This window comes from Montipora capricornis, chromosome 10 (genome assembly GCF_036669925.1).
Source record: "Montipora capricornis isolate CH-2021 chromosome 10, ASM3666992v2, whole genome shotgun sequence".
In the NCBI taxonomy this organism is placed as follows: Eukaryota; Metazoa; Cnidaria; class Anthozoa; order Scleractinia; family Acroporidae; genus Montipora; species Montipora capricornis.
Window position 1 is genome coordinate 25,593,388 of NC_090892.1, and position 25,442 is coordinate 25,618,829.

Sequence of the window (25,442 nt, forward strand, 5' to 3'; positions counted from 1 at the left end):
TTGGTAAGTAGTAGACAAAGACCTATTCGCGATCGCTTTTAAAGATTTTTCCGACAGCTGTTTGCCTTTTGTAAGGGACTGTCACGTTATTTAGAGTGTTTAGGGGAAGTCTTTAGTTAATCACGTGTTTAAAACTTGAAAATGGTAATGTGGAATTCCTTTACTGATAAACTTATCGTTACATCACAACCAAGATGATTCTGAAAAAAAGGCTGTCTTTATCCAAGCGATTTGCCATTAACTTGAAAAATGTCGGGTCGACTTTTTCCAAGATTACCCAAATGCATTCCGTTTCAAACTTGTCCATTTGTGTCCATCTATGCATTTCTTTCCTTTTGCTGTATTTCTTTTATGTTGTTCAAGAGTTTTAAGTGGTTATTGCACTGTGTCATTGTACTTTTTGGGCATTTTGGGTGTCATAAAGTTACATCATTGTGCATGACATATCCCCTTTAACCCTTTCAGCCCCGTGGGGTTCCCCATTGACGAGTAAAATCTTCTGGCGTTAGACAGAGTAAAATCTATAAGTGGCACTATTAGGAGTGAAAGGGTTAAAGTCCCGAACAATCTCAGTCAGCAAAACAGTAGATACAATCCTAGACAAAACTGTTGGGAAGGTTAGCACTTTTGAAGTCTTCATTGCTTCTCTGCCCTCCCCCCTCCTTCAATGTTGTGCAAAACTGAATGGTTTCAGTGGAAAATTGTTGACTTACCTTCCAACATTGAATAGGGGGGAGGGGGGCTATGTAAGAGAAAGTGAAACTATTTCTTTTGAGCTTTAACAGAAGCAGGTTGAAATACAGCTCTGGTGTGGTTCATTTACATAACCTTCCCAACTACTTTTGTCTATGATTGTCTGAAAATTCTGGGCGTGGTCTTAAATTGGAAAGACGACTTTTTTCTTAGCGTTTACAGTGCCTTTGAAAAACAAACACAATTAAATCTTGCTTTAACATTTAACTGTTTTTGGCCATGTTATCGTGAATTTTAGGCGTTGGTCTGGTTAAAAATAAGGCACGTTTTCAACTTCATACATGTGTTACGACGTCATGTTGCATCAGTGTCTCAATGCTATTAAATTGTAGAGCAAATAACATGATGAAAATTCCTTAGGTAAATGAACAGAAAGGGGAGGAGACTAAATGATAGTTAATTAAAGCCAAAAAGCTGGTCTTGAAAGGTCAAACGCGTTCACGGACTAAATTCTTACAATGACGAACGTCAGTTGCACTTTGCCAAGTTGAGAGCAGCGCCTTTTAAAAACGTCATGTGTGCATTTCAAACAGAGTCACATTAAATAAGTAAATTAACAGTGATTACTTTTTTTGCACCAGTAGCGTGAGTAGGATGGCCTGTCAATCATTGACCTATTTTGGGAACAGTAAACATGTATGTGAACATTACTCCATGACATTACTCCATAAGAAAATGCGAAATATATGCCCAATGAATGTGATATTTTGCAACAATAACGTAGTTATATGTAAAGCATACTGGAATACTTACACTGTATTTCTGATTATAGACAAAAGTTATTGTATCTACTTATTTTCAACATTACTCCATTGAAACCATGTATACACAAAGGTTAATTAGATGCATTATTACTGGGTTGCCGTAGGCATCCCAGTCGGAAAATGGGTAGATTATTTTTTTTTTTTTATTTTCCGTGTCGGTAAAAGTCTTGCCCGTCACTCCCCTTCTAAGTGGTGTCTTTCTGCATAGAGCCTTCTGTCCGTATTTTCTTAGGACAGAGAGGGTAGTGGAAATGCGCAGACTTCTCTGGTGGACACAGTAGAATGATAAACTTAACCTGCATTTGCGTCGAAAGTCATGTAACGCAAATGGCGTTTTAGTGGATCTTAAACAAAATATACCCTTATGGAGCTCAATAATGGAAAGTCAGTTGAATAAACTAGGCAGGCGGTGAAAACAAATCCCTGGAATCGTATAAGCGACGAGTAATGGACTTCGACAACAATCTATCGCCCGTCGAGCAGAAATCAAAGTGAGCTGTATTTACCTGAAGTACATGGTAATTTGACACGATTGAGTTTCTTGTCTTCACGCACGCAATGAAATAGGAAGAGGTTTTCGCCTCTAAGAGCAAATATGTTGTTTGTTCAATAAATTTTTCGCTGGAAAAGGATTCTGTGGTATTTTCTGCCCTTGTGAATTATAATATCATGTTGTGTATTGAATTTTCGAGCTTAAAGTTGAAATGTGATATGGGAGAAGTTTTTTAGTATTGCTCTGTAAGCAGGAAGGGTTCACAGGCCTGTTGGAAGAGTGCTTGAGTTTCAACAAAATGAGCCCCAAAATCAGTGAAAAATTGTGACGCAGATGAATAATAAAGTAGCTGCTATTTCCAAAATGATGGAATTACCTGGTGATAAATAACGTCGTACGCGTCTTGGAGAGTAAATTTTGACTTTGCATAAACAAGAGTTGGGCGATTGTGATCTTTGTTTTGACTTCGCTCATTTCAGTGTCAAACTTTATAACACTTGACAGAAAAAGAAACTTACAAAAACCCGGTATCTTGCCATAATTTGACACAGATACTTCACTGTTTGGCGACTAAACATACCGCGGTAACTTAATCACGGCGCCCGCTGAATTCCGGCATGTCACTTTCGATTTTGCGATTTATTTGAACGTAGCAAAAATCTCCCAAAATGTTTGTCGCTGATCGTAACTTTTTATATTCTATATTTATGGTTCAAAATAAATATTGTTTTCATGTCGTAAATATTTTACTCTCGATCGACCGTTCCGGAAACTTCCTTCTGCTCTTTGTAAAAACTGTGTAAGAATAGTTATTTGCTTTTGCATCAATATTTGTTTTGCATAGAGCAAGCTAACAAAATCTGTACTTTGCTGAGTTCGCATTTGTTAGCGTTCATAGTATTTTCGGTCAGATCCTTGTGTTTTAGGAGGGGTTTATTGTTTTTGGTCTCCCATCCTAATACTAACCCCGCCCGAAAGGGCTTAACATCAGTGAATTTTAGTATTACAAAGCATTCAGACGCTCAGAGGGCACACTTGTGGTGAAAAGAAGTTGTGAGGGAACTTGAAAATTATCAACATCTCAGCCCAGAAGCCAATGTTTCTCGCTTCTCTTTTATTTGTTATTCTTCGGAGACTTGAATGCTGTATTTCAATACCACACAATTCAGTGCCTTCTGATTTTCTGTAACACGTACCACAGGCAACCCAGTGTATGCTTCACGGAAGCATCTCGTTTCAATTTAAGCTCTCTTTATGGAGTAATGTTGCAGTTTACCTAAATTAAAGCTGAAATGACCGTGCTAAGTCCTACTACTATTTCCTTTGAAACCCTTTACACTCCAGTATCAATAATTTATCTGTAGCTGTGCTGTAAAGGCATTATTTTAGGCTTTGAAAATGGAGTAATGTTGGGAGTGATGTCGGGAGTAATGTAAGTGCTCTCGCACTGCTGGCACCATTTCTTGCTAAATCGATCGAAATAAAACAGTTTTTGGCATTCCAACGTCCTCCAAAAAGAAAGCTGTCTTTTAACGAACATGAAACATCAAACAACAAAAATGTATTCTTTATGGCATTCTTAGTAAACAATTTCCCAACAGAACGGATTTTGGAGTAACGTTGTGAAGCGTCACGCTAGCCTGAAATCCAAATCATAAAACGATGATTTTAACCAAATTTCAGTATTGTGAGATTTTATTCATGCATTGGAAAGTACATCATAAGAACGTGTCTAGAATAACAAATGGAAGCCACATGTCAAATACTACGAGAGTTATAAGCGTTCAAAGCAGATTTCCTAGTCTCATACAATCCTAGACAAAACTGTTGGGAAGGTTAGCACTTTTGAAGTCTTCATTGCTTCTCTCCCCTCCCCCCTCCTTCAATGTTGTGCAAAACTGAATGGTTTCAGTGGAAAATTGTTGACTTACCTTCCAACATTGAATAGGGGGGAGGGGGGCTATGTAAGAGAAAGTGAAACTATTTCTTTTGAGCTTTAACAGAAGCAGGTTGAAATACAGCTCTGGTGTGGTTCATTTACATAACCTTCCCAACTACTTTTGTCTATGATTGTCTGAAAATTCTGGGCGTGGTCTTAAATTGGAAAGACGACTTTTTTCTTAGCGTTTACAGTGCCTTTGAAAAACAAACACAATTAAATCTTGCTTTAACATTTAACTGTTTTTGGCCATGTTATCGTGAATTTTAGGCGTTGATCTGGTTAAAAATAAGGCACGTTTTCAACTTCATACATGTGTTACGACGTCATGTTGCATCAGTGTCTCAATGGTATTAAATTGTAGAGCAAATAACATGATGAAAATTCCTTAGGTAAATGAAAAGAAAGGGAAGGAGACTAAATGATAGTTAATTAAAGCCAAAAAGCTGGTCTTGAAAGGTCAAACGAGTTCACGGACTAAACTCTTACAATGGCGAACGTCAGTTGCACTTTGCCAAGTTGAGAGCAGCGCCTTTTAAAAACGTCATGTGTGCATTTCAAACAGAGTCACATTAAATAAGTAAATTAACAGTGATTACTTTTTTTGCACCAGTAGCGTGAGTAGGATGGCCTGTCAATCATTGACCTATTTTGGGAACAGTAAACATGTATGTGAACATTACTCCATGACATTACTCCATAAGAAAATGCGAAATATATGCCCAATGAATGTGATATTTTGCAACAATAACGTAGTTATATGTAAAGCATACTGGAATACTTACACTGTATTTCTGATTATAGACAAAAGTTATTGTATCTACTTATTTTCAACATTACTCCATTGAAACCATGTATACACAAAGGTTAATAAGATGCATTATTTCAATTTAAGCTCTCTTTATGGAGTAATGTTGCAGTTTACCTAAATTAAAGCTGAAATGACCGTGCTAAGTCCTACTACTATTTCCTTTGAAACCCTTTACACTCCAGTATCAATAATTTATCTGTAGCTGTGCTGTAAAGGCATTATTTTAGGCTTCGAAAATGGAGTAATGTTGGGAGTGATGTCGGGAGTAATGTAAGTGCTCTCGCACTGCTGGCACCATTTCTTGCTAAATCGATCGAAATAAGACAGTTTTTGGCATTCCAACGTCCTCCAAAAAGAAAGCTATCTTTTAACGAACATGAAACATCAAACAACAAAAATGTATTCTTTATGGCATTCTTAGTAAACAATTTCCCAACAGAACGGATTTTGGAGTAACGTTGTGAAGCGTCACGCTAGCCTGAAATCCAAATCATAAAACGATGATTTTAACCAAATTTCAGTATTGTGAGATTTTATTCATGCATTGGAAAGTACATCATAAGAACGTGTCTAGAATAACAAATGGAAGCCACATGTCAAATACTACGAGAGTTATAAGCGTTCAAAGCAGATTTCCTAGTCTCATACAATCCTAGACAAAACTGTTGGGAAGGTTAGCACTTTTGAAGTCTTCATTGCTTCTCTCCCCTCCCCCCTCCTTCAATGTTGTGCAAAACTGAATGGTTTCAGTGGAAAATTGTTGACTTACCTTCCAACATTGAATAGGGGGGAGGGGGGCTATGTAAGAGAAAGTGAAACTATTTCTTTTGAGCTTTAACAGAAGCAGGTTGAAATACAGCTCTGGTGTGGTTCATTTACATAACCTTCCCAACTACTTTTGTCTATGATTGTCTGAAAATTCTGGGCGTGGTCTTAAATTGGAAAGACGACTTTTTTCTTACCGTTTACAGTGCCTTTGAAAAACAAACACAATTAAATCTTGCTTTAACATTTAACTGTTTTTGGCCATGTTATCGTGAATTTTAGGCGTTGGTCTGGTTAAAAATAAGGCACATTTTCAACTTCATACATGTGTTACGACGTCATGTTGCATCAGTGTCTCAATGCTATTAAATTGTAGAGCAAGTAACATGATGAAAATTCCTTAGGTAAATGAACAGAAAGGGGAGGAGACTAAATGATAGTTAATTAAAGCCAAAAAGCTGGTCTTGAAAGGTCAAACGAGTTCACGGACTAAACTCTTACAATGGCGAACGTCAGTTGCACTTTGCCAAGTTGAGAGCAGCGCCTTTTAAAAACGTCATGTGTGCATTTCAAACAGAGTCACATTAAATAAGTAAATTAACAGTGATTACTTTTTTTGCACCAGTAGCGTGAGTAGGATGGCCTGTCAATCATTGACCTATTTTGGGAACAGTAAACATGTATGTGAACATTACTCCACGACATTATTCCATAAGAAAATGCGAAATATATGCCCAATGAATGTGATATTTTGCAACAATAACGTAGTTATATGTAAAGCATACTGGAATACTTACACGGTATTTCTGATTATAGACAAAAGTTATTGTATCTACTTATTTTCAACATTACTCCATTGAAACCATGTATACACAAAGGTTAATTAGATGCATTATTTCAATTTAAGCTCTCTTTATGGAGTAATGTTGCAGTTTACCTAAATTAAAGCTGAAATGACCGTGCTAAGTCCTACTACTATTTCCTTTGAAACCCTTTACACTCCAGTTTCAATAATTTATCTGTAGCTGTGCTGTAAAGGCATTATTTTAGGCTTCGAAAATGGAGTAATGTTGGGAGTGATGTCGGGAGTAATGTAAGTGCTCTCGCACTGCTGGCACCATTTCTTGCTAAATCGATCGAAATAAAACAGTTTTTGGCATTCCAACGTCCTCCAAAAAGAAAGCTATCTTTTAACGAATATGAAACATCAAACAACAAAAATGTGTTTTTTATGGCATTCTTAGTAAACAATTTCCCAACAGAACGGATTTTGGAGTAACGTTGTGAAGCGTCACGCTAGTCTGAAATCCAAATCATAAAACGATGATTTTAACCAAATTTCAGTATTGTGAGATTTTATTCATGCATTGGAAAGTACATCATAAGAACGTGTCTAGAATAACAAATGGAAGCCACATGTCAAATACTACGAGAGTTATAAGCGTTCAAAGCAGATTTCCTAGTCTCATACAATCCTAGACAAAACTGTTGGGAAGGTTAGCACTTTTGAAGTCTTCATTGCTTCTCTGCCCTCCCCCCTCCTTCAATGTTGTGCAAAACTGAATGGTTTCAGTGGAAAATTGTTGACTTACCTTCCAACATTGAATAGGGGGGAGGGGAGCTATGTAAGAGAAAGTGAAACTATTTCTTTTGAGCAGGTTGAAATACAGCTCTGGTGTGGTTCATTTACATAACCTTCCCAACTACTTTTGTCTATGATTGTAGATTTATAGTAGCATCTCCTGTCCGGGAAGCGACAGTCTCCTTTTGCTTGACATGAAAGCGTAAGAATTCTCTCATTCTAACATTTATGTCTCGCTCCTTTGAGAAGTTGCTCAATACCTGGATCGAACAGGCAAGAAATACGAAAATTTCAAAACAAATTTTATCCATTTTTGGCAAAGGGCATTTTACCGTATGCTAAATTTCTTAAGTGACACAGGGGTTACCCCAAGGAAAGCTTTGGAAAACTATACGTCCCATTGGGGCGTATTAAAATATGCGGGATCTGCTTTCAATGAGAACTAGCCACTTTGTTATCACCTAACTTAGACCTTGTCCAAGAAATATTGCAGCGGACGTAAAGCGTGTTACAGTCATTTCTAGGATGATGCGAGTTAAAGTTGAGCCTGCCGTGTCCTTGCGACACGGTGACGCACTATTAAAAAGGGATCGCCTCACGCTCTGATTATCCAAGATCGGGATAAACAAACAGCAACAAAGGGATGAAACCCTAAAAGATATTCTAGTCCAACGCAAGAAAAATGAACGGGGGATTTAAAAAAAAATGAACGACAGATAGCATGTTAAGGACTCATTGCCATAAAGAACTTTTTTATTGCACAAATTATCACAAAGCTCTGTTTGCGACCACAGTTGATTGTCAAGTCATCTACCATGTGCCTAATGCGCCACGCCTTTTACAGTGCGTCGTCTTGTTTAGTGAATTACTATTAATGATTTTCTGTTTCGCTCGTGGAAAGTAAAATAGTAGCATGCAATTATGGATTTTTCCAACTGGAAACTGACTCCTTTTTTGTGCATCTTAAAAGAAGAGAAAAGATGTTTTCAAGTTAAACGTTGACGAAAGCCGTTTCCAAAAGAACAAGGAAAATGCCAAAGAAGTTTTCAAGTTCACTTTATCTTTTGGAAAATTATCCTATTTAGCACTTACGGAATTATTCTCCAACACTCTGAAGATCTTTGAGATATTGTGGTGATCGGAAGTGACTTCGTTTCGCAAAGTAAGCGTTTGTCTGTTCTATCCTCTGCCGTTGGCATCAGTCATTGACAGACACAAACTTTCAGACATGATCAAAATAGTACTTATCTCAGTGCCTACTCCATGAACGAGCAGCTCGGCTTCGTGTTACTCGTGTCTCTTGGAGCATTACTAAACCACGAAACACCGAAAGGAAACACCAAAACATCATGTATGACCCCACCATACATTGAATACTAACCGACAAAGGTTGGATTTGAGATTTAATTCCGAAATTAAATACCTACGCCTAATTAGGCCTAAAACGTTTTCTCCTAATCTCAAACTTGAATCTGAATCTTGATCTTAATCTCAATGAATTAAGAACATCAACATTTTAGGCCAAATTAGGCCTAAAGCGACATATAATCTCAAGATGCAACCTTTGTTGATTAGTATTCAATGTATGGTGGTATCATATATGGTGTTTCGTTTCGCTGTTTCTTAGTTCAGTAATGTCCCGTTCAAGGCCACCGAACACTTCTCTAGTGGCTATATACTGACACGCCGAATTTCAATGGTTGTGCCTTCTGACGTGACTACATAATGCATAAAAAAGCATGCCTTTAAAGTCACCTAAAGCTGTTATAAATGTTATTGAAAAAACACATTTCAGTTTTCTTTTACAAGTTGCGTCAGTGACGTCACCAAAGGGTATCTTTGATTACTTTGATTGCAGAGAAAAATACCGAGACAGATTGTTTGTCTGGTCGGTTGGTTTGTGGCAATTGGTCTCGGTGTGACTGTTGTGTATGGTATTTATCCTTCTACCAAGAAAGGAGGCACGCCATTCAATAAGGCTGAGAACATTACTTACGGCTCCTTTAGTCGCTTTACGTGGGGTCTGGCGCTTGCATGGGTCATTTACGCTTGCAACAAAGGATATGGAAGTAAGTAAAACTCGAAATCAATACGATAATTCTTCTCATGGTAAACTTTATTTTTTAAGTGACATGTTAATCCCTAAATATTGGAGAATTGTGTGAAAACTAAGGAATACTGAATGATCATCATATTAACACGTACATGCACCATTCAAGCATGGACGCGGCGTAGACGTTTCATTAGAGATAAAATTGTCGTCCGGCGTCCAAGTCTGCCTCGTATAATGTTTGTGTTGCAGGTCTTGTAAACAAGTTCCTATCTGCGTCGTATTGGATTCCACTGAGCCGTTTGACATACAGTGCGTATTTGCTGCATTTGATGGTTCTGGGAGCTTACTTCGGGTCCTTTCAACACACGACAGAATACACCGACAAGATATTGGTAAGTTGAATACAGTAATACATACCATGTCTTTATGAGCAGTCCATCACTCTTTAATTCAGAATTCTTGGTGCTGAGTATACAGCAGATGTGACTGGACTTATGTTAGGTTGAGGAAATAATTATTCATAGATATGATAACCTCACGTCAGTTTGTTCAACACGATGAAAATAAGGAAACACAAATCGACGGGATTTTAGAATACAGTAAAACACCGCGAGAGGAACCTGTTACCCTAAAATTGTCAGGAAGACCCCCTCGAAACAAGAACCTGTTGTCCCTAAAATTTGAAACAGGTTCTTATTTTCTAAAATCTACAAAATCTACGCACTTTGGCAAATAAGATCAATTGACATTTAAAGTTCTCTACAAACGTTCGTTTCTTAAGATGAGCATTTGTTTACGCAAGCGCTGATGATTTGTTATTAACAGCATGTACTTTCATTCGTACATATTCCCAACATTCAGTAATTGTTGCCAAAGGCACAACATTTTAATCTGCTCTGTTTAAATTGTGAACTGGAATTTTAACAGTAAAAGCATTTGTTGATGTTCTGAGGATTCTTGTGATCTTTTGATTTTACTTATGGTCATTTTTTGTGTGATTTTCTCCATTCTGTATCTAAATTTTATTCAAATTTTATATAAGGGATGGGGAAAAACTGGCTGCTGCATAGGGGATGAAGGCCGATTACCAGTAAATTCTGCTATCTCCAGCGTGATTTTTTCTTCAGAAAATAAGAACCTATTTAAGGACGATGCCTACTATTGTTATTGTACATATGTTCTGCGCATCTCGAGATACTCGGGTTTCCTATCGGTGATACTTACCAATACAGTTTAAAACTATCTGGAGAAAGTAGATCTTAGTAAGTACTCTTGGTATCCAAAAAGAAAATTGGGGGTAACCATGCATATTTGAGGGATAATTAAGCTTCAATTCGCGAAAGAACGCCATACATTGCCTTGTATTTTAATGCTTTTTACAAATATTATTCATCAATTATCTTTGAAAAATGCGTGCTTACCCCCAATTTTCTTTTTGGATTTCAATAACACTTGTTAAGATCTACATTTCCTGCATAATCTTTAATAAATTAGTAGGCACCGTCCTTAACAACCTAAATAGCCTAAATTTCTGTTAATTGCCATTTATGGAAGAACCTGTTTGGGCTAAATTTTAAAATGGAAGGTTTTTACTCGCGGGGTTTTACTGTATATGAAATTTCATAGATGTGAAGTGCGGAATAAACATGAAATGAAAGTTGAAAAGATCAAACCTAAAAAATCCAGGATTGGACGGGATTCAAAGTCCGTGTTACCAAGCAATTGCGCTTCGCGCGCATGCACTGCTCTGCCAACTGAGCGATCAAGCGATGTCATCGAAGCTGATCAATTGCGATTTGAAGTTCTATCGCGTCAGTGATGAATGAAACATATTTTTGAATATTTGAAATATCATATTTGTGAAGTGCGGGATGACGATGAAATGAAAGTTCGAAGGATCGTCGCAGTCAGATAAACAACTTGAAAAACATCGAACGCAATTCGAACAAATGACTGCAGGCCGCACGACACGGTAAATTTTAAGTTTTTTAAGGTATATTAGTCACCCGTGTCATGCATCATAGGGATGCCGCGCACATATGTGGAGGTGTGCTCGGCACTCCAAATATTGGTACCGTGTCGCTATTTTGAGTGTCCCGTATCAATTTTGTGCGTGAAAATGGTTTCGATGATCTCTGAATCGTCGATTACCTTTTTTTGTTAGACCATCTCCCGAGATATTATTGATCTCTCGGCCATGAGGGTAAATGTTTGTGTTTCCTTTTTGCAGGCATTCTACTTCGTTTCCATAGTAGCGATGTCCTACGCTGTGGCGTTTGTGCTGGCTGTTTGTGTGGAGTTTCCTATGATGCAGTTGGAGAACGCGTTTTTCTTTAGAAATAAGAAGTAGGGCATGTAATGCCAATAATGTTGAAACGCATGCGCAGTCCTTACTTTAAACACTGATAACCCATGACATCTCCCTTTATTGGTATCATGTAAAAAAGCGTAAACTGGCTTACCCGACCTGTAAACAACCTGAAGAAATGTCATCATTTGGTGGTTTCGGCTGACCCGACATCGCTATCAGCACCTTGTTTCATTCAACTCTCAGTTTGTCCACTGTTGCAGTTTTCCTCAAGTGATTTAACAAAAAGCCGAAGCCTGGTGGCCCAACAAGGACTTCTGGTTGATTTATTTTTTAATTGTTATTTTCTCAATTATTGTTATTTTTCATTTTTTATTTTTTTTTATTTGTTTTTTAAATAAAATACTAGTGAGCAGCACACAGCAGCAAATCTTGTCATCTTGTCAGTTTCATTTTCTCCGGCCGGTTTCGTCTGGACCACTAAAACTTCGTCAGGGAGTTTAATTGGACAAGATGGTACATGGAACTTGTTTTATAGCTAAGTTACAAAGTAAAAATCACGTTCCAACAAGGGTGTGAAGAGCGAAAGACACCCACAGAACACTAAGTGCAGGATATGACCAAAAAGCGTCATGGTATAATGTAAAATTATCATTTGGGGCTCACGGATTATGGTTTTGGTCATCTTCCAGGATTCTGCGCCATACAGTAGAGTGCTTAAGACATTGCTTTTGAAGAATCGCATCTTTGTCACCTGGGTGATGTTCTTGGATCTACAAGTGCCTCGAAGCGGAGCAAAGCCCTGGCTTTCCTTTGAAATCCGGACTAGGATCTCTTCTTCTCCATTTCTGCTGGTGGACACCTTAGATCCCAGGTAGGTAAAGTGTTCAGCCTCATCTACCACTTCCCCATTCACCATAATGGTGAGGTTTTGCTACTCATCCTTAAGTACCTTGTCTTCTTACTGTTGATCTTCAGGCCTAAGTTCCCTGCTGTAGTTGCCCTGCATGTCCTGGTGTCGGTGGGCGAGCAGCGCAATAAGGTCTTCCAAGACACTGGTCAATGTCCATCTAATCCCTTTTCTTCCACTACTAGTCACTTGTTTCAAAACCCAGAAAGGGGGTGAGAATACACCTTTGTTTCAAACCCGTGGTCAGGCTTAAGGCGTCTGTAAGCGCTGCATTGCAAATAACCTGGGACTTGAATTCAAGGTAAAGCATCTTGATGACAGTTACCAGTTTTGGTGGAATCCCATAGTGCCTTAATATCTTCCCCAGGGTATCTCGGTGAATGCCGTCAAACGCCTTCTCAAAGTTAATAAAGTTGGGATACAGGGGAGCATTCCATTCCTTGCTCTGCTCTAGAATTTGCCTCAGGGTGAAGATGTGGTCAGAGCACGAGCATCCAGGGCGGAACGGCTTGCCTGTTCCTGCCTGATGTACTTACTCGTCCATTTGTTTAGCCAGTCTTGTCTGGATGATCTTGTTGAAGACCTTGCTGGTAAAGGCGATCCGAGGGACGCCTCTCCAGTTGTTGCAGACACCCAAATCACCCTTTTTGGGTAATTTTACAATGAGTCCGATCTTCCACGCTTCAGGAATCGCTCTCCCATATCTCTCTGAATATGCACATCAAAAGGCGTGGTGTTTCAGTTTCTTCAGCCTTGAGCATTTCTGCTGTCATTCCATCTGCTCCACCTGCCTTCCCGCTCGTCATCGCTTTGATGGCAGCTTTCCCCTCTTCCATGGTAGGTGGAGCTATGCAGATATCCAAGTCCTCTACTGCCGGTGGAATCTCAGCTACTTGTTCAGGTTCTGGCCTATTTAGAATGCTTCCAAAATGTACCTTCCAGCGTGCAAGCTTTTCTGCTTCTTTCGAAAGAACATTGCCATCTATGTCTTTTACAGGGATATCGTTGTTTTTAAAACCATTATTTAACATGATTCTAGTTCTATGTAGGTTCTTCAGATCTTGTATACCAGAAACCTTTTCTGCCTCATCCGCCAGTCTCTCTACAAATTTATTCTTGTCTAGGTTGGTCATTTTTTTCTCCTCATGGTCCAATTCTGAGTATTTTCTCCTCAGCTGGTCACGGACGCGTTCTGACTGGGTGGAGTTCATTCATTCATTTGACTACTCTCCTTGTTTTTATTTTCTCCCAGGTCTCCCCTTGTATCCATTCCTCCCTCTTCCTCTTTCTAAATCCAAGGACCTTCTCTCCCGCTGCCTTGAATGCCTGATTAAAGGAGTCGACGTTCATCTCCTGTTCTTCCCCCAGGATTTGGAAGCGCTTTTTCAGCTCCTGTCTAAAGGCTTGTCTGATCCGGTCATCTTTCAGTTAACATAATAATAACTTTATTTCTATAGCGCTCTTATCCTATGTTCAAGGCGCTTTACAATCATGTATATAAACAACATTATCAATAAATATTTACAAATTTACAATCATATTCTATTATATTTACAATGATTAAAAAAAGGAAAAATTAAAATAAAGCAATATATGCAAATCAATAGAAACAATGATCTGTTATTACTAAATTTACTAAACAAGTACGTCTTAGGTTATCTTATTAAAACTCGAGATTACAATGATTAAAAAAGGGAAAAATTAAAACTAAAGGAATATATACAAATCTATAGAAACAATGATCTATTATTACTAAATTTGCTAAACAAGTACGTCTTAAGTGATCTTTTAAAAGTCGAAATGTTGTTGGACTTCCGAATTTCATAGGGTATTAGGTTCCATTCTCTTGGTGCATGAACAGCAAATGCTCTGTCTCCATAAGTCTTGGTATACGATCTAGGTTGCATTAAAAGTTCATTACTAACAGACCTCATTGATCTAATATGAGAACAATAATGCAGTTTCTGAGCTAAATAGCTAGGCGATATCCCATTCAGTGCTTTATACACTAAAAGCAGAATCTTGAAAATAATACGGTATTGAATCGGCAGCCAGTGAAGCTCGCACAAAACAGGTGTGATATGCTGAAACCTACTCATTTGCAACACAACTCTAGCCGCCGTGTTTTGTACATACTGCAATCTTTGTAACTGATATTTAGGCAGGCCATATAATAATGCATTAACGAGAATGGAAGTGTTGTCCCCTTCTCTGTCCTCTTCGTGCCCTCCGCAGCTTCAGTGAGACAACTGCCACCAGCGGGTTGTGATCACTGGCGACACCTGCTGCTCTGTAGACCCTTACATCTTGTAAGGAGCTTCTCCATTTTCCGTTGATCAGTGGCTCCACTGGGCGAGGGCTAAGTCGTCTTGTCAACATCTCTATGCTGAAACAAGGTACCTCCAATGACCATGTTGTTTTCATCACAGAAGTGACACAGCCTTTCTCCATTGTCATTGATGGTACCTATACCGTGCTTCCCCATCACACGGTCCCTGCCAATGTTATTGTTCCCGGGTCTGGCATTCAGGTCTCCCAACACCATAAGAAGGTCGTGTGTTGGGACCTCATCAGTCACTGCCTGCAGCTGTTCGTAAATAGCATCTTTGTCTGCCTCCTCAGCATCTTCAATGGGAGCATAGCACATTATCACCGTCAACTTAGTGTACTTTGAGTTGAACCTGGCCTTGAGCAGTCTCGATCCTGATGGTTTCCATTCGATGAGTGTCCTCTCCTGTGTGATGGCCATCCAATCCGCCCGAACATAGTATGGTATGCTAATGTCCTCTGTCCCGACCCTGTCCAACGAGCCTTACAGACACCAAGGATGTCGAGGCCGTAGTTTTGAAACTCCCCTACTACTTGGGCAAGCTTACCGGTCTGGTACAAAGTTCTTACATTCCAACAAGCTATTCTAGTCTTCTCTTTCGGTTTCAAGAAATCCACAGTCGGGGTGTCAACTCCCTGGAGGGTTTGGTTGACATCCGTCATCCGTCCAGTTCCCTGGCTAGTATCATCCCCGTCACCACCAATGATTGTTTCTCTGGCGTTGGTTTCCGTAACAATAATTTTTTTACGGGATGGGGTTGTTAGCCCCATGCCCAACCCTCCTCTTTTACCCGGTCTTGGGACCGGCTGGATATACCCAGGCAGAGTTGAAGCTCTCGTTTTTGTGCACGATTGATGGCGGGACCTTGGGAAGCCAAAAAATTGGCTTTTGTGAAGAAGAAAGCGTTTCAAGTAAAGGTGGTTCAATTCAATTTATAGCGCCGAGGACGACTGAATCTTTGAAATTTAACTAATATCAAACATTTTGAGAGGTAGGCTTCAGTCTAAATCAATTTTTTGACGTACGTTCAAATTATTGTTCCGGATTCTTCAGGTCATGCTAAACTTCAGATCTTGTGCATGTTTTTTCGCAAAATGCACTGTTAGGGATTATTTCTACAACCGAATAAAGCTTGATGACATATGTTGGTGTCATTCACAGATAAAAAATATAATTAACAATTATTCACCGAAGTGAAGGTGAATAGATAAACAATAGCCTTCATTTGGCGCGAAAATATGCTCGGATATTTGTCCTCGGACATTATCTGTTCCGAGAAGCGAACAGTTTTCCGAGAGTGAAGCTCGAGGAAAACTGTGAGCTTCATTTTAACTTGTCTCGTTTGTCTCGTTGTCTTCATTTTAACTTGTCTCGTTCCTTTGAGACGTTGCTTGATATATGGAGCTAACAGGACAGAAATGAGCTAATATCAAGCAGGGTTCTTCCATCTTTGGCAAAACCCTAATTTCACTCCGACGTTTGCCGTTTGGCGTAAACGTCATGCTTATTCTCTCTATTGTGGGGAATATACGCTGGCAGGAGCCCAAGAGTAGGAGCGCCAACTCCCAGAGACACTGAAGACTCGCTGATCTCTACACTTTACTGCGATTTTCATAATTCTGCGGAATTTCACCTTCAAACCATCAATCAAATTTCCGAACATAGCCGACCGAAGATCGACTCCGCCTCCACAAAGTGAATTGGAGTTTTTGTTTAGTGCACAGTTCGAACACCATTATGATATGTATTTAGAAATTCTTCAGTGAAAAGATTCGTACAGATTCCATCGGCGCCGAGTTCGAATGTACGAATGTACCGTGGAAGCCAAAGATGCTGATTGGTGAGTTATGTCACGCATCAATTGATTCCGCCATCCGTAGTTGGCGTCGGAAGTTTCACTTTCGATATATTAAAATTCAGCTTGGCAGCGAGGCCTAGAGGACACAAACAAAGGAAACTGAATGAACATGTTTATTCATTTCTTTTGTTTGTGTCCTCTAAGGCCTGTTCCAAACGTCGTGCTACTGCCGTGCCGAACTCAAATGAATTTGGCTTGGCAGTGGCACGACGATGGCACGGCAGCGGTTTCAAACGTTGGACCTAATACAGTCGCGCGAAATTCAAAAGACAAAACAAACCATCCATCCAGCGTAATAGTATGCAAATAATGCAAAATACATTAAATTAATTTATGAATTGAGTTCGGCGCAACAATAGCACGCCGTTTGAAACCAAGTCGTGCTACTGCCGTGCGGCACGGCAAGTCCTGCCGTGCTAAGTAGTCGTGCCGAACCTAATTCAGCCGTGCTGCGCGTGCTACTGCTACTACCGAACCTAATTCAGCCGTGCCACGCGTGCTACTGCCGTGCTTAAATCGAAATGACAATTTCATTTGAGTTTGGAACAGTCTTAAGCTTCACTATCAAGGTGAATTCTATTTCGATACCAGTCTCACTCACTAGTGAGTCACCTGAGATATGTACTTGTAACCCAAGCATTGAGTTGCGCGCGTAATCTTAGAGCGTTCAGTACTGTGTCTGAAGATGGCGACCAAAGCAGAAGAAAAACACCCGAAGAGGAGGATGAACTGATTAGTGATGAGTCAAAGGAGCAGCAGACAAGTCCCACGCCAACAACGACGAACCCGATGGTTCAGGTTATGCAGAATTTGAACAGTTCTCTCGAAGCGATGGCGGGCTCTATGCAGGTGATGCAACGATCCCTCAAGCGACTTCACTCAAACGTACCAGAGGACCATTCCTCTCACCCAAAGAAGAAAAGAGCAACCACTTCGAAGGATATTAGCTCCTCAGAAGAAGATGATGACTCGGACAAAGACCTCGAGGAGCTTTATGGCGACGATTTCAAACAACACAATGCTCGACACGAGCAAACAGACGACAATGACCCATTGTTGTCGGAGATTGCTGAGGAACTGCAGAGCTCGAAGGATACGGGACCTGCTATTGGTAAAAAAATACGCAGAAATCATAAACAAAAAATGGTCTACGAAATTGCCAGACTCAAAACTGAAAGATAAGTATGGGAAATATTTACGTCCCTCGAACTGTGAGACTCTCACAACACCACGGGTAAATCCCGAAATATTTATTTATTTATTTATTTATTTATGACTACTTTATTTGCAAAGAACATCGCAAAAAGGGTGCTGCCAGGGAAGAACTGAATCCTCATATACGGCAACCCCCAATATGGGATACGTTGAGCCACTCAGCGAAACAGCATGACCTCAGGTCGAGCTCAACTCAGAAAACACTGGCTACGGTTTGAGCACTACTGTGCAAATCGCCCGAATTGATAATGATTGGAAGCATACACAACAGTCGAATGTCGACTCTGAACTAAAAACGTTGATAAAGATGAATACCGACGCGGTTGCCCTTCTAGGTCATGCTCACATTGAAATGTCACACCGCCGAAGGGAGTCCATAAAACCCCACTTAAACAAAGAATATGCAGGGTTATGTGCCTCACATGTACCTGTGACGACCTTTTTGTTTGGAGACGACCTCCAGGCCCGGCTCAATAGCATCCGAGCTTCGAACAGGATAGGCGGCGCAGTAGAAAACCGCCAAAATTACAAGAATAATTACCGGGGAAATTTCCCGCGGAAATCAGACAAGCGTAGAAGGCAGCCTTTTTTAGCGAAGAGCCGTCAGTGGAAGCCCAATCAGAGGTCATACTCCCGACAAGACCAAGGGAAGAAGCAGCCCTGAATGTTGAAAGGCTATCCACTGACATATTTAACAGTTTACAGGTAAACAACCTTATCGTTTGTGAGCCATTACTCAAAAATTATTTAGAAACCAAGGTGGAAAGTTTTGAAGGTGGCCAACTGAATGGAATAAGATCACTTCTGACACAGAAGTCCTTAATTGTGTGAAAGGGCAGTACATAGAGTTCTGTACTTCACCAATAACAAATAGAATTCCCAAAGATAAAAAATATAACATCAGTGACTCACTGATTATAGATGCAGAAATTCAAAAACTGCTTGACAAGGGGGTTACTGTCCCTTGCGGACATGAAATAGGAGAATACCTCTCACCCATTTTTGTAACTGAGAAAAATTAAAGATGGATCCTTCAGAATGATCCTAAATTTAAAGAGTCATAAAAAGCATGTTGAATATCAGCATTTTAAAATGGACTCAGTCTGGACAGCCATTAGATTAATGACTACCAACTGCTACATGGCCTCCATTGACCTGAAGGACGCTTATTTCTCAGTTCCTATTGCAAAATCGCATCAAAAACTCCTCAAATTTGAGTGGAATAATGTCTTGTAAAAATTTAAATGTTTAACAAATGGGCTGGCATGCAGACAACTTAAATTTAACAAAATAATGAAGACAGTTTCCTCAACACTTCGACAACTAGGCCACTTATTGGCAACGAGTCAGGCCTTCTGAAGACAGAAGGCCTGGCGAGGCGGCAGCTTATAGAGCTGCGAGAAGATTTTTAGGCGGACGAAATCTCAGAAGCGCTTCAAATTTAATTGTAATGTAGACCAAAAGCTGTAATGTAGACCAAAGCGATCAAATATTGACCGTAGCGATAACCAATGAGAGTGCCGCACGAGTACGCCGCGTGATGTTTGCAGCCGCCAGATCACGCAAGCTTGGCTCGTTGGCACTTTAGCGACAGCTATAACTAGTCTACAAATTATATTGATGACTCATGCCTATTTGGCCAAGACTGGGATGATTGTGCACAGAATGTTATTGACACAGTCAAAATTTTAGACACTTAAGGTTTTGTGGTACACCCACATAAATCTGTGTTTACCCCCACCCAAAAATTGGTGTATTTAGGATTTGTCTTTGAATCGGTGTCCATGTGTGTGAGGCTCACACCAGAAAAAGCTGCCAAGCTTAAAAAAGCAGCTACAGACTTGCTACAAAGCAAGAAACCAACTATAAGGAAAGTAGCTCAGTACCTTGGATACATAGTATCAAGTTTCCCAGGGTCAGCTTATGGTCCCCTACATTACCGATCACTGGAGTATGATAAAAGTACAGCTCTAAACTTTAGTAAAGGAGATTTTGATGCAACCATGGAAGTATCAGCCCAAAGTAAGGATGAACTTGTATGGTGGGCTGACTCCATTGAGACAGCTTACAACTCAATAAGCAAGGGTGATGTTGACATTACAATTACATCGGATGCATTAAAAATGGGATGGGGCGCTGCAACAATTGATTTGTCAGCAGGTGGCCTCTGGACAGCGGAGGAGGCCAGGGAACACATTAATTACTTAGCGATGCTGGCAGTTTTATTTGCTCTTAAATCATGTAGCACTTTGACTAGTAATAAGCATGTCAAAGTTATGGTGGATAATACCACCACAGAAGCTACGCTGAATAAAATGGGTACATGTCACTCCCCCAAACTTAATACTCTCACCAAGGTCATATGGGAATGGTGTATTATTCACAACATGTGGCTTACAATGGCCCGCATACCCGGCCAGGAGAACATTGAGGCAGACAGAGAGTCACGGACATTTAGGAGGTGTACAGAATGGTGTCTAAACAAAGAGTCTTTTAAACGTTCCTGCAATCAACTCAATGTTACCCCAAATATAGACCTTTTTGCATCTAGAATAAATTTCCAGCTCACACCTTATGTTGCATACCGGGCAGACCCGGAAGCATTTGCCATCAACGCATTCTATATGTCATGGGAACCTTATTTATTCTATGCGTTCCCACCATTTAGCTTAATCACGAGAGTACTTCAGAAGATCCAAGAGGAAGGGGCAACAGGTCTTCCTCTAGTGCCCAAATGGCCGACCCAACCATGGTGGCCAAAAATGGTTCAGATGCTAATCCAGCCACCAGTTCAGTTTCCCAAAGACAGAATGACATTATTTCTACCCAGCGAACCAAAGGAGCTCCATCCGCTACACAAGAAGCTCACATTGATTCTATGTCATCTTTTTTTGGTTAGTGCTTTGTATAATATCTCTCCATTGCCGTCATGCTCGTCTTCTGGACTGTGGTATTTGTGAAATTTAATCGCTGGTTGTTTCCAGGCAGGTCCGCACGATTCAAGGGGTCGAGGACGAAAATACTGCTCTATTTGCACGAAAGTAAAGGAAAAGAACTTCAAAAACATGCATTCATTTTGAACTTAACTTCGTAGGGTAGTAAAAACATTTTTTTTTAAAAAGCACCATTAAATTTAAGCAACGATCCGTCCTCGGGTTTTCTAAACTTTCAGCCACTACTCGATCAGCAGCTACCTTTTCCAGAGCGTTTCCATCCTCCTGCTCACTTCTCTTTAACGTTTTATGATGATTCGGAAATAAATGTGCCATTCTTTTGCCGGCCTGGAATTTTTTCCCCGGCGTTTTTTCGCCATGTTATTTTAACTAATGCTTGAAAAATATTTATGAAAGTCAAGTAGACTAGTGCACGACTGATAAAACAAGGAGAATATCAGTCGTGCAGTAGTCTACTTGACTTTCATAAATATTTTTTAATCAATTTTGACTGATCACGATCTTCTCTGATCCAACGCTGTGCAATACTTATCCTCCACGGTTTCTGCAAAGGTTTTAAAACCTCAATTTCACTAATGCTCGAAGTAATGCGTGACAACTTGCAGTTGCGTCAGCTGCGCAGTAACGTTGCGCACAAACAATTAGCGCGAACGCCCTTAAGTGGTCTATTCTAATTGGACGTCAAGGGATCGGGTTTACAATTGGCCAGTAAGATCAGAATCCAGTTTAACGATAAAAAACACAACAACAATGGACAAGAGAACTTTGCGAAAACTAGCAAATTAAAGGAGAACGTTGAGTGACTGCGTGACGGCCATCTCTGTTTTGTTTCGTTTTTATTGTATTGCGGAGAGAGTTTTTGCGAAGTAAACATTAAAATGTGGTTTTTTGAAATGTGGAGCTCAGCGAGTCTTCAGTGTCTCTGGGAGTGAACGCTCCAACTCTTGGGCTCCTGTTAGCGTATATTCCCTACACAAACTCCAATTTCAGCCGGAAATTCTCTTAATTTCAAAAACAAACTCCAAATTAGAAAAAAAAAACCCTTAAGATGTCCCTTAAAGGAAAGTACGGTCTAGAAAAGGTTTCTCAAAATTACTAAAATTTTTCCCCAGGAATTCGAAAAATAATTGCTGTTTTGTCCAGTTCCATTTAAAAATGTGACAAGAGCACTTTGAAGTTGCCTCTTTCGTGACTTGGAAAGCGCCATCTTGGATATGACGTGTCAATAGTCAACAAACGTGTTCGTTACCAAGTTCTTCGTTCCCCGATCACTTTCTCAATGTTGCGTGACCTTTCTGCTCCGAGAAATTCAAATGTAAGATGAATTATGGTAAACGGTCTTTCGGTTCAATAGCTAGTAGGCCAAGTAGGCCATAAGTGCGACAGAAATTCGAGTCACTTAATACTTGTAGATTCTCTGGTCAATCAAACTAGGCGGCAAAAATCAGCTACAGCAAATGTCAACAAGACTAAAACCTTGAACATGCGACATGGAAATATTCGACAAACCTACCTTCCTTTCCTTTTCACTTTCTTTTTTTCTGCGACAGCCGTCTTTGATGCTTCAGCAAACGTATTTGTTTCGCCGACGAAACTTTCAGATGTTGCTCAATACACATAGTAAGGCTTTTTCACAATAACAATTACCGCTGTTGGTGTTTTACGCTTTCGAGGGGGATGAAACTAGACACGTGTCCATTAAATAAACAAAACAGAAGGTTCCACCGGAAAATGAAAATTTAAAGAAAAGTTGGCCTGCAAAAGTAAAACATGGATAGATTCCTCAAACCTGAAAACCGACTGCTATATTGTCTGTTCGGGTCGGTCATTTTGCTAAGGAGGACTTCAAGCGGGATCTTCAGGTATATGAATATTGGTCTTGGTAGCATTCGCTTCATACTGAAATCTCAATCAGCCAGTCCAAAATATCATTATATTGGAGCGAGAAAACTGAATCAAGCAATATAATGATGACTTTCACTGTTATGCGCTTTTCCAGAAAGTAAAATAAACAACTTGAAATGTATTTAAATTTTGTAAGCTTTATAGACACTACTGAAACGATTACTCTTACCATTCGATAGAAATATATAAATCTATCGTTTGTTGTATAGTTGTTGTATAGTAACAGGGATCTCGTAGAAAACCACGGTAGGCAGATTAAAGTTGATTTCCCGGTGTTTATTTCACAGGAATGAGCGCGGGATAGCACTGCAAGCTCTCTTCCGCTTCGTAAAACTCCTGCATATAACTCACATATAAAACCCTGTCAAACGACCACGAGGTAAATTTGTTCTGATGGTGAAGCTAATATTAATACAATTTACCCTCTGGATTAATATTCAAGTCTACTAAGTATCGCTCTCCTAGCCTGTGTTTTCCTTGTTTAAATCAGGTACATCTAGTCATCTGGAGAAATCCTTGACCATTGCTACGTCATAGCCTCGTTTGCATAAACAAAACCAAAGATGGCGGATTTCAAATTTTAAATTTGCCCATTTTTGAACGTTATTGTTGGCTATTTAAACATATTAAGCCCAAATGAGTGGTCAAGTATGACAATACAGGTAAAGAACTTTCGATTTAGAAAAACCTTTTTCTCGGCCCTACTTTCCCTTTCAGAGCAGTCGTAACTTCTGTAGGTTCGTTAATTATTTTGACGTATTTCCACCGTAAAGGAAGGACAGATGCCGGTCATTCGAAAATAACAGTACAGGAGAATAACGACAGAAATTGGGTAGTAGCCAAAACGCCTGGCCGGGGTCGGTATGTCAATTTTTTTCCAATATTTTTTTGGTTGAATTTTATTTCCGAATGTTTTCACCGGGAAGCTCTTAGTTTGTTTTTCGAAATGAAGAGAATTTCCGACTGAAATTGGAGTTTTTGTCGGTAACATGCGCTAACTCCTAAAGGCACTGAAGATTCGCTTAGCTCAACATTTTAGAACCAAATTTAATTAATGTTTACTTCGTAAAAACCTTCTCCTCAATACAATTAAAACGCTACAAAACATAGCCACAGTTCCACGATGGTTGTCACGCAAAGTTCTCATTTGCTTGTTTCCGCAAATTGTTGTCAATGTTGTTGTGTTTTTATCGTAGAATTGGGATTACTTTTGTAATTTGACGTCCGAATGGAATTGGCCAGCAAGTTCCTGTGCGAGTCTGTAGTAGTAGTTAGACGACAACATTGACAACAGCACGAATAAACAAGCAAATGATAACGTTGCGTGACTGCGTGACGACCATCTTGGTACTGTTATTCTGTTGTTGTTTTTTTACGAAGTAAACATTACAATGCGATTTGAAGTGTGGAGCTCAGCGAGTCTTCAGTGTCTCTGGCATATGTCCCTTAAGAGCTTTCATAGCTTCCGCAAGTTCCTTAATTTTTTTAATTCTTTTTGCGCCATAAATGAAGGACAGATGCCGGTCATTCGACAGTAGCAGTACAGGTGAATTGAACGACAAAAATTGAAACAACAAATTTGGAAAAGAAAATACTTTCCGACCCCGGCCCCGCGTTTTGGCTACTACCCAAAAATTGAAACAAAAACATTGGGGAAAAAAGGACACCCCGAGCCCGGCCCCGGCCCCGGCCCCGGCCCCACGTTTTGGCTACTACCTAAAAAAAATTATATATTAAGGAAGCTACGGAAGCTACGAAAGCTCTTAGGCACATCTCAGTTTGTTTTTCGAGATTAAGAGAATTTCTGGCAAAAATAATGAAATTAGAGTTTTTGAGGGGAATATATACGCTAACTCCCAGACACATTGAAGACTCGCTGAGCTCTACAAGAACCACATGATATTAATGTTTTCTTTGTAAAAACCTCCGCAATACAATCAATGTTGTGCTTTTTATCTTAAAATTGGATTCGGATCTTGCTAGCCAATTTGTAAACCCTTGACGTTCGAATAGAAATGGCTAGCAAGGTCCTCTGTGAGTCTGACTTTACTACAAACCGTTTGTAGTAAACATTGAAAACAATACGAACTTCAAATTTTGCGAAAACAAGCAAATGAGAACATTGCGTAACTGCGTGATGACTATCGTGGAACTGTGACTCTGTTTTCTTTCGTTTTAATTGCACTGCGGAGAAGTCTTTTACGAAGTAAACATTAAAATGCGGTTTTAAAGTGTGGAGCTCAGCGAATCTTCAGTGTCTCTGGGAGTTAGCGTATATTCCCCACACAAACTCCAATTTCAGCCGGAAATTCTCTTAATTTCGAAAAACAAACTCCAATACTCCGATCCTCGCAAAAAAGCAAGTTCGATTTTAAAATACAAAATTAAAGTCCAAGTGAGAAAAAAAAAACCTAAGATGTCCTTTAAAGGCTTTCATAGCTTCCGTAGGTTCCATAATTTTTTTGAGTAATTTCCACCATAAATGAAGGACAGATGAGGAACATTCGCATACAACAGTACGGGAGAACAACGACAAAACTTCAAACAAAAAAAAGGAAAAAAAGAACAGTTTTGTTGCTTCAGTCAGCTGGGTTCAGTTTGATTTTTCGTTTTAACTGAAGGAGTTCGTGGTTGCTTAGAGAAGACTAATTTCCAGTGGAGCAACAGAACCACTGTGACGTCAAATAAAAAATAAGGAGATAATTGGACATTTCACATTGCGTCACTTGACAGTCCTTAATATAGCGGTGCTGGGAGGCGACAGGGGGGATTAGTAAATAGATCATTAATTTCCTCTTAAACA

At 39.7% G+C, this 25,442-nt stretch overlaps 3 protein-coding genes and 1 pseudogene across 3 annotated transcripts; 2 read left to right on the top strand and 2 right to left on the bottom strand.

Annotated features, from left to right (window-relative positions):
• The window catches only part of LOC138020525 (nose resistant to fluoxetine protein 6-like), a 31,622-nt pseudogene extending 20,091 nt beyond the window's left edge, over window positions 1-11,531 (top strand).
• Window positions 11,532-13,061: 1,530 nt separating this feature from the next.
• On the bottom strand, window positions 13,062-13,589 carry LOC138020526 (uncharacterized). The gene has a single exon (XM_068867496.1). The coding sequence runs from the start codon at window positions 13,587-13,589 to the stop codon at window positions 13,062-13,064; it is 528 nt and encodes a 175-aa protein (XP_068723597.1).
• Window positions 13,590-13,593: 4 nt separating this feature from the next.
• Window positions 13,594-15,127, bottom strand: LOC138020527 (craniofacial development protein 2-like). Its single transcript, XM_068867498.1, has 2 exons — window positions 14,779-15,127; window positions 13,594-13,799 (listed from the first exon to the last, which is right to left on the bottom strand). The coding sequence occupies exons 1-2, from the start codon at window positions 15,125-15,127 to the stop codon at window positions 13,594-13,596; spliced, it is 555 nt and encodes a 184-aa protein (XP_068723599.1).
• A 2,269-nt stretch (window positions 15,128-17,396) lies between these two features.
• LOC138020528 (uncharacterized) lies at window positions 17,397-20,740 on the top strand. The gene is made up of 2 exons (XM_068867499.1): window positions 17,397-17,676; window positions 19,542-20,740. Exons 1-2 carry the CDS (start codon window positions 17,397-17,399, stop codon window positions 20,738-20,740), a joined length of 1,479 nt encoding a protein of 492 aa, XP_068723600.1.
• Window positions 20,741-25,442: the final 4,702 nt, after the last annotated feature.